This window comes from Pygocentrus nattereri, chromosome 5 (assembly GCF_015220715.1).
Source record: "Pygocentrus nattereri isolate fPygNat1 chromosome 5, fPygNat1.pri, whole genome shotgun sequence".
In the NCBI taxonomy this organism is placed as follows: Eukaryota; Metazoa; Chordata; class Actinopteri; order Characiformes; family Serrasalmidae; genus Pygocentrus; species Pygocentrus nattereri.
Genome location: NC_051215.1, coordinates 45,049,717 through 45,069,059, shown reverse-complemented (window position 1 = coordinate 45,069,059; position 19,343 = coordinate 45,049,717). Strand labels below are relative to the sequence as shown.

Below are 19,343 nucleotides of genomic sequence, written 5' to 3'. Positions count from 1 at the left end.
AAAGCCTAAAACCACAGATAAAAGTTAAACACAGTGTGTTGCTGTTCACTACTGAATATCTCTCTTTTTAAACACTGTATTTAATATACTCTCAAGAATGTTCAATTTGGGGGCAGTCATGGATGGGTGCAGTCATGGGCTGGAGGTCAGGGAACCAGCAAACCGGAAGGTTGCCGGTTCAATCCCCAGAGCCGACAGCGCAAGACTGAGGTGTCCTTGAGCAAGACACCTAACCCCCAACTGCTCCCCGGGTGCCGTGGATAGGGCTGGCGACCGCTCCGGGCAAATGTGCTCACTGCCCCCTAGTGTGTATGTCTATTCACTAGTGTGTATGTGGTGTTTCACTTCACAGATGGGTTAAATGTGGAGGTGAAATTTCTCCGTTGGGGGAATAATAAGGGACTTAATCTAATCCAAGTAATTAAATATTCTACAAGAATAAGACATGTCGGTGGAAAAAAAAAAAAATCTTGTTATTATTTTTGCACTACTGCATAAATTCTATTAATGGATTCTGATTTTAAATCAAACTTAATAAAATGTAATGAACACCAAAACAGTGTTGCTGGCTCTAACTGAGCAGCAGTGAGTAGAGCAGGAAAGTAGAGTAGGGTCTTTTTGATCATCATACAAATAAAAGAGCTTTCTACTAAGCTAGCAAGTAGCTAGTAACCGGAGCAGTAGGTAACTTATTTGGTCTGTACCTGGAGCTAAACTGACACTCATCTCCATGTTGCCATTCTGAAAACACTACAGTGATAAATTATGCTATTTTTTAATGTAGTTACATTTTGAAAATGCAAGGATTTTGTCTACACATTAGCCTTCTGTCCAAACCAGGCCAAAGACAGAACTTAAGGGCACTGAAAACTAATCTTCTGGAAAACGGTGGAGATTTTTAAAATCGCTGGACAGCTGCATGGACAGCTAGTTCATCTGTCTGACTACCTGTATTTTGTCACGTACGCACCCAGCGCTGTTCTGAGCTTCAGGACTTCCATGTCGCAATCTGTGATATCAGATTTGATCATGATTTTACTGGCAACTAAACTAAGAAACAAAATAATCCAGCTTTTAGAATTATGAGAAATGATTTGCTCCCTTTACTATTTCTGCACTTTTCACACAAATTAAAACAGCATTTTCAAGAACAGTTCATAAAAGTCCTTCTAGTTTTTTTCCTGTTTTCTGTAAATGTGATTTAGTAGCTGTAGTAGTGTTTTTAAATAGAAAGCGTCACTGTATTTTTATCTTTTATTTTAATTAAAATGTTGTGTATTAATTTTACATTTTAACTTTAATTACTGACAAACTATTAACTTCACTTTTTCAGCAAACACTTGGCCAACATCACGATACTCTGATTAATCAACTGTGGAAACAATCATTAACTTCAGTCTTAGTTTTCTCAAAAACAGTTCACTGTTCTGCGTCTCTTTTCTGACTAGCTGACTACACTACAGCAGACTAACACCAAATAGCTCAGACATCGACGGCCACAAGGACTTGCAAATCAGATACCTTGCAACAGTTTGACACACACAAGGTTAAAGCCAGTGATTTCACTGTAGTAGCACAACGTATCAACACTTCCACGTTACACAGTCGGCAAGATTCCAGTGAAAGTTTCCGAATTACCCCACACATTTAAAGCAAAACAGCCTTCATACGATTAAGCTATGACAATCACTACCACTGAGAATGAGATATACTGAGATAGTGAATGTAAAATGTACGTTTCCTCTTAGGCTGGGGATATCCAACAACTCTTACGCCTGGCAAACCCTGCAGAGTTAAATATCAGGGGGTTTGCTTTGGCGTGGGTGCTGAAACTACGCAGTCTAATTCCAGGAAGCTGCCCGCATGCACCATCTCCCTCCCCTTCACACAAACACCTGAGGATCTCACTTCCATATTGGAAATGCAAGCCTGCCGTCAACAACCAAGAAACAAACTGGACAGTGTTCATACTGGCTAATAGTCTGCTGTTGGTCTAAATAAGTGATGACAGCATATGGCAGCATCACTTTCACTGTGCACTAGGCCTGAGTGGCAAGACGAGGTCCTCGAATATCATCCATCATTGACAAGTATGATTATGCTTAAAAGGCAATAACTGAACTGACACAGAACTAGAGGTCTAATTTACAGTTAAACAGCTTGCTAAATATGTAGGGAAATCAGGATTCATGTTCCTTTAAGAAGTGTGTGGGTGAAAGAGAGCGAGAGCGAGAGATGTTTGTTACTGTTACTGTTCCCTGCTACACACTGTGATGATGGCTCTACCTACAGCACAGTCCTCCTTCCTTATACTTATTTTGCTTTACATCAAGTTTAGCTTGAGTGTACAGAACCAAAAGAAATGCAGGCGTGCTCTGAACTTCACCTTCAGTGTGACTGGGTGTTATCGTAGAGCAGCTAAGTTCGCTCTAGCCATGAAACCTTTAGAAGTATGGAAAATTCCTCTCATCCTTGTCTATGGCTGGGAAAGAGGACCAGAAAAAGGTGCAGCATTTTCTGTACAGCTGAAGTGAGTTAAATTATGAAAACATAATACTACATGTTTTTCCAAAAGGCATCTACAGCTGAATTCTAGAGTGACACCGCTATAACGACAGAAACCACCTCATTTTTAATAGGTAACGCATGTGGGCCAGGCTTTGGAGATCGCTTGTAAGTGCTATTACAAGTCGACATGAACCTGCACCAGAAGGATCTCATGAGCACAAGTGTTTGAAGCAACGTTTAAGAAAATAAAAGGTGAAGAAGGCAAGTTTTCAAACGATGTTAGGTTACTCGGCATTATATTATTCAATATGTTATTTCATTAAAGCTTTTCTTCTAATCAATAACCACTAAACATTATATTTAAAACGACAAGCTACTGTGTTAAGAATTTTTAGATATCGCCCAGGCCTACAGCGTACATATACATCAACTACATTGCTTCTCCATTGACTGAGTCAGCCCTGCGAATATGAATAATGGTGTTCATCTGCATCAGTGTTTGCACTGGTCACCACATGCTGGTATCATATGCTCATCATAGAACACATCCCGGCCCTTTCCTAAATGCTTGGCCGCTGCTTCTCTGCACTGCTGTGTAAACAGCATGATAGTTCTATGCTGTATGTTTCTGTAGCACAAGTATCAGATTCAGAGAAGCTTTTGCTTTGAGCCTGCAAACTATTGATTCTCATCATATTTACCCATCCAATGGTGCCCTTCTCAGCATTCAGTTCTCATTTAATCCTTAGGCATCTTAGATCTTGGGTCTTCCTGCTTTGTTTTACATAATTATTTAAAAGTAGATACAGTAAGTATTTACAAAATTAGATTTACATGATTTATTCTGTATCAACGGTTCCAGGCTGTTGTTTGAAAATGGTATCGATTGCGGATGAGTATGCTGACTAATTTGGATATTCAAGTATCAATAAGTCATAGCAAAAACAAAAACACAGGCTTTCCACCTCATAAAAATGCATCAAAAAAATCAATAGCATCAAAAAGTTTGAAAGGGTGTACATCTGAAAGCATGTCTTATTATTCAAGAAAATCTTTTGGTTTCTGCATTTGAGCAACAGAGGCTTCCTCGAATAAAGCTAATCAGCTAATGCCAACAGTAAAACTAACGGGCAGAGTGGAAGACAGTAAGGAGTCCTCATCAAGTTGTTATGCTCTGTGGATGATGTGCCAACATGTCAGTGCACAAAGGTAACAAGGATCGAGGAAAAATCTTTTCATTGCTTTTGGTTCTATTTTAACAGCAGTTAGTCTAGTTAAGGATGCTCTTCTTAATAAATCCGCACTCAGGCCAAGGCACTTGTGTTTTGTAGTAGTACAGTATAATATGCTTACTTAATCTTAAAAGCAAGCAAACCTGTCACATTATACAGCCATTAGACAGAGCATTAGACAGAGGCACTACATAACCCAGCTTTTACAATGAAGCGTGCTCTAAAAAACTGAAAATGGAAACATCATCATCCTTAACCACTCAGTCCAGATAGGGTCGCAGTAGCAGTTGGGAGAGCAGAGAATCCCAGACGACCCTGACCTCTGCAACTTCCTCCAGCTCATTCCTGATGACCCCAAGCTGCTCCCAGGACAAGTTGGAGATATAATCCCTCCAGCAGGTCCTAGGACAACCCCGGGGTTTTGTCCCGGTAGGTTGTGCCTGGTAAACCCCCACCAGGAGGTGTCCTGGGGGCATCCGGGTCAGATGCCAGAACCACCTCAGCTGGCTCCTCTAGAAGTAGCGGGTCTACTCTGAGCTCCTCCCGGATGACGGAGCTCCTCACTCTATCAAATAGAGTGTAGCCGCCAGCCTGCGAAGAAAGCTCATTTCCACCGCTTTTATTTGCAACCCCGTTCTTTCGGTCATTACCCACAGCTCATGACCATAGGTGAGGGTTGGGATGTAGACCGACTGGTAAACAGAGAGCTTCGCCTTATGGCTCAGCTCCCTCCTTACCACTACAGTCTGGTACAGTGACCGCATTACTGCTGCCACCTGTCCCAGCCTGCAGCCAATCTCACGATCCCTTTTCCCATCACTCGTGAACAAGACCTCAAGATACTTAAACTCCTCCACCTGGGGCAAGTCCTTTCCTCTTACCTGGAGTGGGCATGCCATCCTTTTCCAGGCTAAGACCATGGACTCAGACTTGGACGTGCTGACCCACATACCAAACTCTTCACACTCAGCTGCAAACCACTCCAGTGAGCGCTGGAGGCATCCATGTGATTCAGCCAAAAGAATAACATCATCTGCAAATAGCAGAGACGCCACCCTCCGGCCTCCACACATAATGCCCTCCTGACCTATGCCCCGACACCCTGTCCATGAATATCACGAACAGGAGTGGAGACAGGGCACAACCCTGGCGGAGTCCAACGTGAACACTGAAAGGGTCTGACTTAATGCAGAGTATACGAACACAGCTTTCACTCCGGGAGTAGAGAGATCGAATGGCCCGGAGTAGCACCTCCCACAAGATATCTTGGGGAACACGGTCGTAAGCTTTTCCAAGTCCACAAAGCACATGTAGACGGGAGTTTCCAACCCAATGCCCCATCAACAATCTGTGATAGGGTGAAAAGCTGGTCCATTGTTCCACGGCCGGGATGGAATCCACATTGTTCCTCCTCAATCTGAGGTTCAACTAATCGGTCAAAGTCTCCTTTCCAGCACCTTGGCATAGACTTTCCCCAGGGAGGCTGAGCAGTGTGATACCCCGATAGTTGGCACACACCCTCCGGTCACCCTTTTTAAAAATAGGGACCACCACCCCAGTCTGCCAGTCCGGGTACTGTTCCCGAGGTCAATGCAGTATTGCAGAGGCGAAAATGAAAACATTAAGATCCATGGGATCCATATCATGAAAAACCACATTTTTTTGTTTAAGGCACATTTTAGACACTCCACTTTCTGCTGCATCAAAAAATGTACTGAATCAAAACACCAATGATACTGAACTGAATTATTAAGTTTTCTGAACCATTACACCCTTAGTTCATCAAGCACTCGAGTACCAATGCACATCCCAAGCAATGACAAAGTTTAGACTCTGCACTTTTTCCCCCCCTTGCTTTTACAAGCTACAAATGAGAAATAATAAATATGCTTTTGTTACCATTGATGATGACTGGAACCTCTAATGGTTAATGAAACAGAAATAAAATCTTGATTTTTCTTCGTTAGAGCAGGATATGAGGATGATTCTGATATACTATGACAAGTTCTCTACCAGCTTTCTGCAGCAGAGAAGCATAATTAGATGTTTCCTTCAGTTTCCATCATTTTGGTCGTGTTCAGTTTCCATCAGTTTCCCCTATTGGTCGTGTTACTGAGAAGTTCATTAACATGCTGAACATGCTATAGACAAACCCAAGATGAGCCCTGTCGCCGGGAGCAGTGCAACTAGTGGTAGAGATACTCAAAGCAGACAACACGACTAAGGGGACTGAGATTTTATGACCTAATGAATTTCATCCTGACCAAGTGAGCACCTTAAAAGTGGTCCCCTGGGACACAGCGCTACTGCATGAAGGCAGTAAGTGTGTCTGAATGGCAGTATGTATTGTAGAACTCAATGCATGTCTCCTTTCTTAGTCTTTTGGCATACTGCTGGTATCAAACTTGAGCAGTAAGACTTCTCAATACATACCAAGTGTAGGACTGATTGCTTGTAATTTGTAGTATTTTTTTATGCTTTCAAGCTTTTTTGTATTTAATAGAATCCATCCATCCATCCATCCATCCATTTTCTAAGCTGCTTCTCCGTCAGGGTCGCGGGGGGAGCTGGAGCCTATCCCAGCAGTCTTCGGGCGGAAGGCAGGATACACCCTGAACAAGTCGCCAGTTTAATAGAATCCTATTCATTTAAATAAAGAAGTTACATGTCTGAGCTATTAATAATAGTGTGTTATTTTTGGAGGTAAACAACAAAAGAACACCTGATCCTGTTTTTGCTCTTCAAGCCATGCTGTGTTCTCAACACTATATTATGGCTAAAAGGCAAATGTGTGTTTCTTGATGATCAATCCAAATTCTCATTAATATATTTTCTTTTCACATCTATAAATTTAACTGTCCTGGTCTCATACTGTTATGCACATTAAAAATAAATAAATAAATACATAAATAAATCTCCTTAGTAGGCCTCTAAAAGCAGAGCTGGGCACCCATGATTTAGATAGCTCAGCCAGTTCATAATCAAATAATTTCAGCAAGAAGAAAGCATTAAGTAACGGTTTCCCCCATCATTGCATGTATTAGATATACAGAGTGCCAAAAACTAAAAGGTTATTATGACTGTTCAGTAAGCATCCTCCCTTTCCCAGCACATTTCTCAAACCCCTCGCTCTTCAAGGCATTTATTCTGAATGATTCAGCAGTTCTCAAACCACAACACCCCATTAACAGCTGCAGAGTGGAACAGGTGTGGGAAGCTACAATAATGGGATGTGGAAAAGAGCACACGAAATTGTGGCTTCAAATAATTAAAATGTTGGCAAATCAGCGAATCAGAAATTTGCCACAAAGGGATTCCAACTGTCATTTCACCTTGCCAGACCAGTCAGGGGACTGACTCCCACAAGCAGCTCAAGTCATGTGATCTTTAAATTATGTCAGATTGTGTCTTCACAATTGTCTTCAACAAACAAAGGGATAAATGCCTCTCTCAGTTGTAGGGAACTCTACCGGAACATCCGGTAGACACCCTTGCAAAGTACAACCCCATTTCCAAAAAAATGGGATTGGGACGCTGTGCCTAAAGTAAATAAAAATAAAACACAATGATGTGCAAATCATTTAAACCCTCTATTTAATTGAAAATAGTACAAAGACAACACATCAGGTGTTAAAACTGAGAAACATTTATTATAGGATTTGCTGGCCCTCAGGGAGCAGTGCATTAAACAGACATGAATCTGTAGAAGAAATCACTGCATGGAGTCAAACACTTCTGAAAACCAGCGTCTGTGAAAACAGTTTGCTGCTGCATCCATAAATTTAAAGTTAAAGCCATATATAACAGGACCCAGAAACGCTGCCAATTTTGAAGTTTAGTATTTCACACGGAATGAGCATCTAAACGTAGGCCACCAGGGTACTCGTTCAACCCACAAAAAGAAATATACCAGTAACAACATGATGGTGAGGGTAGATTTGTTACATGATCTGATCTTTTTCTTAATATCGCACAAAGCATTTTCTGCTCATGTACTAGATAATATCTGCTATCAGATCAATGTCATCTCTAAGTAATAGGCAACTTGTTGTTCTCTTTGCAGGTGCCATGTCTTCTGATATCTTCACATGCTTTCTATTTCTACTCGCTGTTCGGTTGCCATTTGCTTTGCATCAAGGAAGAATACTACATGTTTAAGGACTGCAGCTTTTACCGCAACTCATGCAATATCTCTAGCATTCTTCTGAAGTTACACCCTTTGCACACTTGCCACAGTCTAATGACTGATAAGATCTCATGGCAAATAACAGACTCTTGAGCTCCTTCATTCTAATTCAGGCAGTGGGCAAAAAAAGCAAGAGCAAGGGCTGAACTCTAATGGAATGGAAAGGGGGGGGGGTTTTCAGTGTTTCCAGCCAGCTTTCCGGACTACCACATCCCAGTTGGCATGTACGCTTCCAACAGAACAAAGGGAATGGGAGAATACTGCTAACAGAAGGGGGAGGGGCACTCTACTACATTCCATCAGCATATCTATACAGCTCTATATAAAGATTAAGATTTCTCAGTCGATTATATTTTGCATACATTTGATAAAATTGGTATATACAGAGTCAAAGAAAGCCATGTCAATACTAAAAATGCATATACAAATGTACAGAGAACACACACTCCTCATATATTCTCTCTCTCTCTCTCTCTCTCTCTCTCTCTCTCTCTCTCTCACACACACACACTCACTCACACTTAACTTAGGCTCATTAAAAATGCACAGTTTGTTCCATTAAACATTCACCACGGCAGTCGTGCTGCTACGTTTATCAGGCCTCCACCAATCGGCCTCCAACAAACAGCAAGGAAGTCTTACAAAGCCATGACAGCCTAGCAAAAACACAATGCAGCACCTGACCAGAAATAGAGAGGAAAAGAGGGATGGTATGAGAGCGAGAGGCACAGAGATAAAGAGAGAGAGAGGGAGAGAGAGGGAGAGAGAAAGAGAGATTAAGTGAAAGAACATGAAGGAGGAGCGCCAGATTGACAGAGACAGAAAAACAGAGAGTGGGTGCAGTGGGGAGAGGAAGAGGTCCTTGCCCCCTTTCCCATTTCGAGCTGAGGCAGGCGGCGCATGTCAATTATTCAGCAGTGCCGTTCCATGTGCCTTCTGACATCATCTGCAACCGGCAGCGTGAGCTAGCAGTGTGTGTGTGTGTGTGTGTGTGTGTGTGTGTGTGTGTCTCAGCCAGGGGCACCATGAAGCTCAAAGCCACACTGCTGACCACCATGCTGCACACCCATAAACAAAATGAAGACATCACAGATGCTCAATATATTATATTTTCATTAAATTGTAGATTGTTCACATCTTAATGGATCAGAGGTTTGTGCCTGATGGCACGTCTGGTAAGAAATGCTGGCCATTTACTGACCTATTATAATCAAACCACAGCAAGACACTAGTACTCCCACACGTGAACACAAATGAATGTAGGGCGATGCGATATCATCATATCATAATGCCACATTTATTATACAATTGCATGATGAGTTTGTAGCTGCACCAGTTAAATGTAATCACTGTGGCAGACAGATATCATCATAAGTTGCCTTCGTTAAGGTGTACATTTTAAAGACACCCTCACACATCTGGAAAAAAAATCACTGCACATCTCAGAGAAAAAACATGGTAATATGATTTTAAAAATCATGTCTCAGCTCTCGTACATCAGGCGAACTGATCACAAATTCTCAGATGGTAACGGTCATGTGACATGCCAAATTATGTAATTTCTTGTTAGTTTTGTGGTGCAAGATTGACTTTTTTGTGAGTTGCATCCCAGACGCGTATAAAATATACCACCACCTTGTTCTCATTGAAAAGTTGTGACCTCTCTGAAAACATTCTACTCTACTGTCTACTGTCGATCATTAAAGCTGCACTATATACTTTTTATACCATACAATACACACACACACACACACACACACACACACACACACACACACACACACACACACACCCCTGCTACACTATGTACTATTTTTTTACATTTACATTTACGGCATTTGGCTGACGCTCTTATCCAGAGCGAATTACAATTTGATCATTTTACACAGGTAGGCCAAGGTGGTGTTAGGAGTCTTGCCCAAGGACTCTTTAGTTTAGTGTAGGGTGCTTGCCCAGGTGGGGATTGAACCCCAGTCTACAGCATAGAAGACAGAGGTGTTAACCACTACACTATCCAACCACAAATTGAAGAAACCACAATTTTTCTTGAAAATGGAAAGAAAGAGCATTACTAAATTAGGAAGAGACACTAAAATGTGGTGTACACACAGCTGCTTGCTGCCCTGTAAAGCGTTAAATATTCAATTTAAAGTCAGAAATGTCAGGTCAGCTTTAGAGTTTCTTGCACCACAACATAAATTTTTATGTAGTAACGTCACACAGAGACAAAAAAAAACAAAGGTCTTGATTTTCAGGTCTCAAAAGCAAAATCAACATACTGATGAAGACACGGCGTAGTAAATAATTCGCTCACACCCTCGGAAGACACATCTTTCGCTGAGTTTTAAGTTCTTTTTGAATACTCTTTTAACACATTCGCAATTACCAGATTCATCTAGTTGGGGAAGGGGTCCAAAGCCCAACCGACACGGTGTAGCGTACCTTTAGATGATCTTTTATCGCATATTAACTACAGTGTAACTTTTACTATTGTCTATTAGCATCCTGTCCAAGTACAGCTTCAGATAAGCATATCTACGGGTGCTTTGAAACGATGTGCAGAAAGCTGGTCAAAACAATGCAGACTGATCTTGAACTGTGTCATTACTGATGGAGCCGTATGTTTTTAATAAGCTGCAAGGCATGCTGCGATCACAATATGCAGCCCTACTAGGAACAGGGGCAGAAATTCTAATTTAAAAAGCCTCAAAGAGAGGCCTGAAATGACAGGTAGAAATGATGTGTTTGAGGCTTATAGTCACAGTATCTGTGGTTACTGTGGGTGGCTAGGCTCTTTGCTTAAAATGGACTCTGTGCAAGTATTTACATAATGTTACGTACATTATCTTGCACTTCATGCAAAAGCAAAACTTAAGATATGAAAAACACATGTACTGCAGAGGCAAAGATATCTGAACACAAGGAGCAACATAACACTAACACAGTTAATATCTAACATGCATTAAGTCTATGAAAAAAACAAGTCATGAGCAGAAAATGATATGAATAGTACGTATTCTTTATACCTGTAACCCTGCGAAGGTTACAGTCTGCTTCTCTTGTCTTATACAAGATCACAAATTAGATGTATTTATCCAAGAGCATAGAGACTTGCTTTGGGAACAGTGTTCAGCTTCTATATTCTTTTGCCTGGGGAAGTAGAAAAGCATCTGAAGGTGGTGATCCAACCAAGCTGATATTGCAATGCGAGAATCAATTATAATCAATTTGTGTTCAATGCTCACTTTTTTCAAGAGTATTCCCCTGCTTCTGACTATTCCAAGTACAGGCTGAACCTAGATCCTGACAAATACAGGAACAGACTTCTTTTCCTATGGGTGACCAAAAGAAGCTCAGACACAATCCTCAGTACAGATTTCAGAGCAGCAGCTTAGGACAATAAGCCCTTTGTCCCGAACAGCAGAAGCGCAGTGATGAACTACATAGGTTTTGCTGTTTGTCTTCCTTTGAATATTGAACCCATAAATAAGGCACTGGCAACAGTCACAGCCGTGCCCTTTTAACAGATGATGGAGTGGATGGAGGATCAGAGACAGCTGATTGCGGGGCCTGTCTGTGTAAAACATGCTGGCATGAGCAAGGCTCTCACTCAGCTTTGATTAAGGCCACAGGGTGGAGGCAGATTTAGAGAGACGGAGCCCTGGCATTTGAATAGGTCCCCGCTAAATGAATGGGACTGTTACTTTTTAATTTGGTGCCAGCCAACCTGATGAAGAGTCCGGAGAGGAACAGTTGCCAGGATACTTGAAAAGATTCCAGCCGATGCAGCCGAAAATGCACAGATCTCATTACTTTAGCTTTTTTTTTTTATTTGGTCCAGGGGTCTTTTAAATAAATTTGTCATTTAATGGCCATCCATGGGGACCAAGACATAAAAGCAAGACCTCTTGTAATTCAGCTAGTAGCTGAAGAACTGAGCCATCAGACCTAGTGTTGAGGCTTTTTGGTTCTCTCAGCATGGTGAACACCACAGATGGACATCAGGATCATGCCGACATCAGCAGAAAATGCTGCATTCCATACTGGAGGGCGGAAAAAAATAAATCTGATCCAATACTGTAACAAATCCAGCTTGATACAGCACACAATGCATAACACAAAACTGATCAGATGAGAATCAGACTATCTGAAATAACTAACTGTAAACTTAAAACTGCAGTAGTTAATGTGACCAACTTCTTCTAAGAACACCAGAACTTTCTAGAAGAGCATTTCTTTGTAGGCTTCCAGGAAGACAGTGTTATAAAAACAGAGCTTTACTGCCAGTGGCAGTGCTGACAATCAAAAACAGTACCAGATAACAACAAATGACTATGAAAAACAGAAGCAGCTTAGAAGGTTCAGAGCCAATTGGAAGAAGCAACGCGTGGCTGGAGTAAGATGCTGAGAACGATGTTCTGCTGAGCAGGTCGTCAGTTCCCACGGCAGGCAGACATCACAGGTTCATCGCTGGCAGTAACTCATTTAGAAGACACAATATTCACATGGGCAAAAAAAAAAACAGCACCGGACAGATTTTCAGTGGTGATGCCTGTCAATTTTAACTATAGAGCATATTTGATTAACATGTTTCCAGAATTCTGTCCGCAAATTATTTACTTGAGCCACATAATTATACAGCCGTGCATGTTGTTAACTGTATATTTTGCCCTGTGGGGTAGCAGTGCATTCGAATAATAGGGCTTCAATTAAAAACAGCTTATTTTACAGCTAAGTAGTTATTAAAGATATATCAGACCAGCTAGGATAGAACACTGCACAGTTTAATGTTTTGCTTGATTTGAGACACCATGTTCATATCACGCCCCGACTTCACTCGAATGTGCTGGAGTAAAGAAAACACGAAAACTGCGCTGTGCACTTCTCTACAGGACTCTAGTTAACCAACCACGCACAAGCTAATTAACATGAATTAACATGTTACCTTTGACAGCCCTATCTTTAACATAATGAAAGAATGCTTGGATGACCTGAAATTAGCCCTGAAAGATGGAAGGACTAAATACAAGTTATTCTTTACATGCTGAACAACAGAGTATTAGCAAAGTAGCATCATGTGGCTTCAGAACCACAAGGTAGGTTCAGTAATTTAACAGCCTCATTTAAACCGGCAAAATAGGCAGCACCTTCATTCTTTGTACATCCTGAAGGCACTCTGGGATCTGGGCTAACTCTACATTAGGACCTCGAGAAATTATGATTTCCAGTGGACGCACATAAGGAGCATTTAAAATCAGCATAAACTGGACACCATAACTTCTCTTCTGTACTATGACCTCTCCTAGTGAAATGCGGTATCAGAGAGGATCTCAGACGTAGGTGAGCATTCCTCGGTTAAAACTGTTTTAACGTCTGGCAAATGCAGTTATATTTTGATGGACAATTACAGGAATGGCATGGTATGAAGAACTGTGCTTGATATTACGAGGGATATGAACTATCAAATAAAAAGTTCTGATTTCAGGATCACTTTAAAATGTACATAAATCTGAATAAAGCAACCAAAGTATAACCACCATATTCAAAAAAATTCAGTAAATTTAGCTGCAAAGCTAACTAACCAACTTGTGTGAGCAGCCCAACATAAACTCTCTGTGAAGACAAGCTTTTGCAACAAAACATACCAATTCTTATAAACCAAAAAAAGGGGGAAAAAAATCTGGTTAGCTTCAGTTTTTCAAGAGCTTTTCTGCTCTTGTTTGCATTTCAAGTTTATGTTGTTGTTTATGACACTCACTTTTCTGACACCTGTTTTCGGCTTAACATCATCGAAGGCAGCCAAAGTAACTGAGGTTTGTCTACACCACGTTTAGTTAACTCAACTTAGACAATATTAAATAAGCATCAGAAAAAAAAGTGCATGTCATTTGCGAAAAAGCACATCTTGTTGAAATAGGTTTGTCCAGATTTGGTCAAGTTGGATTAACATAGGTTAAAGCTGCCTAACTGTAGCCTGATATGTCTGTGACAAGTGGCAAGATGACATTAGATGCTATGTAAAACAAAACTACCCAAGAAACTAGACGATCTCAAAGGATGACTCTCCATCAATGCAAGCATTTTTTCCAGTGACTGTTACCATCTTCTGGTGCAGCCCCTAAGGCCTACTCAGTTAACACGGCTTTATTCATACTGACAGTTTCAAAATAAGCCTCCACACTGTTTCTTGTGATATTCTGTAATGTTAGGCAATCTATGCTATTACATCATTACAATTTATTCACCAAGTGTTATCAATTGTGGCAGAAGAATTTTTTACTTTTTATTACTATTATAATAAAAAAGGTTGGAAATATGTACTGGTGGAGTATACGGTTACTTAACAGGTGGACAGATAGCATTAATGGCATGGCTGGCCATTCGTGTGAGTCATTAAGCATGGAATATAAAGAAGGTCAGTGTTACGAATACCTTCGCATGAATGGAAACACGGAATGGAACTTTTGAGAATCTGACACCAAAGACATACCTGAGCAGGCTATTCATCTCCTCACTCTGAAGGAACTTCATCAATTACATGCTGAGCATAGCTGTGAGATAGCTAGCCACATCTGCAGTATTGCAGCCATGCCACAGCACGTAAGGACTAAGTCATTGACATGAGAACTGGTAAAGTTATGGAGTTCAGCTGTTCAGAAACAGCTGGGAGACAAAAACTGACTCGTACAGGGTAGTCTACTTTACCAATGCATCACAATGGTGTAAATGATTGTGGAAAACTAGAATGGATTTTTAAAGATTTACGTTTACGGAAAAGTTCATTGAAGCACTTGGAGATGAATGTGGATGCTGAGGCACCTCGCTTAAGTGTGGTGTGAACATTTCAGAGAGAGAGGGGGAAAAAAAAAAAAAAAAAAATCAGAAGAACAATCTAACAATTATCAGTAAAGCTGGAACTCTTCAGCTCTGGAAGGAGCAAAAGCTTCCATTCGGTTTCCAGGCTCTTACATGGGAACATACAAAAGGTGAATGAATAATCAAATAATTATCCATCTCCATCAGTGTCAAACAAGACAGCTTCAATTTGATATGCTAAGGGCCAGGTACACGGAGTGTCCACTTTCCAGAAATAGATCCCCAGCTTTTGTTTCTCGTGTGACAGAACAACAGGCTGAGGCTCATGTATCCAGTCCTTCCTCACTGGGAGCTTCATTAGCCCCAATGATACTGACAACTAGTCTAGTCAGTGGACAAGACTAATCGTCATACACACATATACATACATATTTTATATATATACATACATATTTTATATATATATATATATATCTCCTTGCTGTCAGAAGAAAACCTTGTTTCTCGTTTTTTGTCATTTTTCAGTTTTTGACATAATTTGAAAGTATCTTACTCTTTACATTGTTTGTAAATTTTCTGATGAGTGGCCTAAAAGAAATTACCCAAAATGACATGGGAAAAATTCTGGTTCCATTGACTTACATTGAAAGTTACCATTTTGGAGATACAAGGTTTTCTTCCGACAGCAGCGATATATAAAATACACAGGCAGCAATGTGATCCCATCCCCTCTTTATATTATATTATAATAAAATATAAAAGATACAGCACAACAGGTGACAGATACCAAAACAGATTATCCAACTCTGAGAAACACACGCCATCAAGCACAAACCCCACTGCCATATTCAAGCTGCTGTATTTGAGTGTCACTAAACAAAACACAGCTTCTCCTTGGACAGCACCTTACCAAAGATGTCCAACAGTAAAATCCCCAGCGAAGAGGGAGAGGCATGTGTAAATCCACATTCAAATGCCCTTAAATATTATATTTTGGAATCTGATGTTGCCGGCTATTGCTTGTACTAGAAAGTGCTAAGAACAGCTTTTTGCAAATGCTTGTGGCTGGAACTGGAGAGCACATTGGGACTAAGTAACAGCTTGGAACAGGGCTGCTGATGCAACATCATCAGGAAAGCAAACGAATGAACACAGATTTCAGAAAACACTGAGACAGTGTGCTTAGGTGCAGACGAGGACAACAAAAGACTCAAACAACTGCATGTCTTACCTCTTGCTGACAGCTTTTTTGTGTTGATAATTTTAGCAGCATATTCCTGGCCGGTTGATTTCTTTACACATCGCCGGACTACAGAGAAGGCACCCCTGTTTGTAAATAAAACAAATAAGGGTTTCAATGTCAAACATGGAAATACATGCAGCTAACTTTTAGGAAATTATACATGACCAAAGATATTTTAACAAGACACTGAAACTATATCTGGGTTTAACAAAAGCACTATAGAAATAAAACAATATTAAGGATGCACGACTGTAAATCAGCCAAAATTGACAGATTTTTGCTCAAAACATGAAACCAGAAATCGTCCAGTTTACCGTTTTATTTTGGTAAATCCGCGTTGCCACTTCAGCATGAGGCAAATAAGTGCACTCCTACTGTATTTAAACGCACAATTATGTACGACTTACACTAAACAGCTAGATGCATCTTACTTTTTATGTAATTCAAACAGACATTGAAGTTAAACCTTTAAAATGTAATGTAAATAGCAAGTAATAGTCCTTTATACTACAAGTTTGGGAAATGTGGTAGGGTCTTTCTTATGTTCAACTTTGTCCACACAGTGTGAGTTTCGGCTCAAAAAAGTCTAAAAAAATAATAATAAATAAATAAATAAATATCAGCAAATGAATATTCTGCCAATTCAGCTGTAAAGAAATGAAAATTGGGCATAAGAATTCATGATCCTTGCATCCCCAATTATTATGACTATTATGAATATGATCATTAATTTATTAAATAATAAATGACTTTCCATCATTAGCAATTACACTTTATACGCAACACCATAATGCAGTAATGCAAGTATTTCATCGAGTTCTGCAGGATGATCTCCAAGTGTTTAAACAGACTGCTGTCTCCTGGTCACTTTCTGACCCATACATGCTTTGGACCCCAAGACGTCTAACTTAGATAAAAACTCAATGCATAAAAATCTAATGAGAGGGAAACCATGATACACCCAAATAAATATGCAATGTCAGAAAATAGGCGCACTGTGATGGACAAAGTGTACACACAGCACTAGTGCCCATTCAGAGGAATGGAGAAATGGATGCTGCGATGAGAGCTCCAGGTGGAGGGCACCATGCTGCCCAAACACCACCGCACTGCTGAAGTAGCCCAGTGTGGGAGCAGCTTGTTACGCAGTAAAATAACACGGTCCGCAAACAGGCCTAGTGCGGTTTACAGCAAGGCGAGGAAGCTCCAGGCGACTGCGTGCAGCGATCACATCATTCATTTCCAGCGGACGCTAGAGAGCAGGCTGCGGGTCTCCATCAGAGACTGGACAAACAAAACGCGGTGAATCCGAGCGTCTGAAGCGCACACGACGGTGGCACATAGTCTGTTGGCTTAGCCAGGTTAACGTTAATGCAGTAACGGGCAACTTTCTGCTTTAGGTGACAGGTAACTGGCAGTCTAACAACAACTATCGTTAGCGGGCTGCTGTTGCTTTCTACCTTCGTTTTTCAAAAAAGGTAGTAAACGTTTACTGATGTGTGAAATGCCACAAGGCTAATTTTCCATTCCACCTTAAATGGTGCAGCGGGTACGTTCTGGTGGCGGTTCGCTCGAATGGAAATGCTGTGCCGTTTAAGGTCGAACGGGGAATTCAAAGCGGCTAACTTCAGCTTCGTTGAAATACACGGCCAAACGACATAAAACCATCTCTAAACTCGATGCATCGCTATGCCTAAATTCAGACGGCTGGTTTGGCACAGCAGCCGCGTATTTCACGAGGAAAACACAGGCAGGCGTGTAACTAGCTTCGCCTCCTGTACCGAGCTAGCACGACATTAAAGTGCCTCAGCGTAGAGCCACGAAGAGAAACTACAGCAACGCTACACAGCAGCTCAGCCGAGAGCGAACATCTCACATTTATCAACGCTCAGGCTTCCTGGTTGCCCTGCCGTGTCTGACAGGCTGTGTTAGGCAGAGGCTCCGGTCAAGTAAAGTACACAAACCCAACGAACGAGCCAGGAAAGAGAAGGCGAAGCTCGCTGTGCGGCGAAAAAACAAACAAAACAACACAGACAAACAGAAACCGCAGCGCTGCTGCTTGCTTACTTTCCGAGCTCTTCGTAGAGCTGGTACTCGTCTGTGAACCTGGTCGAGGTTACGATTGTAGCCATGTTGTGCTGAGGGTGTTATATCGCCTCTCGTTTCGGTGGCTCTGCCTCGCTCAGGTTTCGGGGAGGCTGATCTCGTACACGCAAAAGGGAAAGGGATGGGGGGGTGAGGAGGAGGTGCTGTAGTGCTGCTAGTGGAGGTGGCAAGATAGAGAGAGAGAAAAACGCGAGATTTCCCCCTCGTGGGGAGAGAAAGGAGATGGAAGTAGAGACGTTAAGTCCGAGATCAAGATGCTGCATTGCCACACACACACACACAGTCTCAGCAAGAAAGGTGGTCTCCAGCCAACAGCTGGTGTGCATTAGGATCAGCACGCGGAATGCATTCGCAAAAACCGACAGTGGTGTAGTCTACATGGTGGACAGGTATACGCAGTATACACACCGGGAAATCGCTAGGATTTTGAGCGGTCACTTCAGTGGTTCATAATGTTCATTTTAAAGCGGTAGTTCTATAGCATTCATTCTTTGGGCTGTTCTGACAAGGACTTTTATTATGAAGGCTGGGCTAGCCCGAGTGTGTTCTATTAGGAATGAGTCTGATGCTGACAGTCTAGGAAACAAGATGCAGCTAAGCTTAGAGTCAAAGACAAAAACTCTCTTGTGTACAGCGTGGCTGTGGCCACCTACAGCCCTTTAATAAAGCCCAGCTTAAGCAGTGTCCTTAAAAACGTTAACGCTACAGTTGGTGTCAACCGACTGGGAGGTTAGTCAGACTATTCGACCACTGGCCATTGAGTGGCTTGTGTTAGAGGAACAGAAAGCCCAAATTAAACCTGTTCTCTGGTGTTTGGAGCTGTAACTACCTACATCCCACTACAGCACACCCTTGGTCTCAGCTAACCAATGCTTAAAAACACCCATTTAGAAGATAAAGACTCATAACTGAGTGTGCAAATTTGAATGTCTGGTGTTGAATTGACAGAAATATGAAAACAGAATTGTTTGGCTACAGATTGAACCAGTTTCAGTGAATGATGCTCAGACACCACCCTTTTAGAGGACAATTAATCTGAGAGCACGCCAGAAGAGACTGGTTTTGGAGTAACAGATGGAATCCAGCATGTTGTGGTAGGTGCTGTGTATGTAGCTATTAGCCTGTTAGCGGTTAGCCACTCATTTGTGTGATCTTCTTCAGTATTAACTGGTTCTGATTTAATGGCACAACAGATCAGAAAAAAGAAACTGTCCATTCATGGTGGCCAAAGGTGCAACTTTGAATCCAGAGT

The 19,343-nt window shown here is 41.4% G+C and overlaps 1 protein-coding gene across 33 annotated transcripts in view; it reads right to left on the bottom strand.

The window, feature by feature from the left end:
- Window positions 1–18,254, bottom strand: part of camk2g2 (calcium/calmodulin-dependent protein kinase (CaM kinase) II gamma 2) — a 101,712-nt gene extending 83,458 nt beyond the window's left edge. For all 33 annotated transcript variants that reach the window (XM_037538734.1, XM_037538742.1, XM_017715838.2 and 30 more), the window contains exons 1-2: window positions 18,053–18,254; window positions 15,974–16,068 (exon numbers count right to left, since the gene is read on the bottom strand). In XM_037538734.1, coding sequence (XP_037394631.1) covers window positions 15,974–16,068; window positions 18,053–18,117 — 160 coding nt within the window. In that variant the 5' untranslated portion in view covers window positions 18,118–18,254. The remainder of the gene's footprint in view (window positions 1–15,973; window positions 16,069–18,052) is intronic.
- Window positions 18,255–19,343: the final 1,089 nt, after the last annotated feature.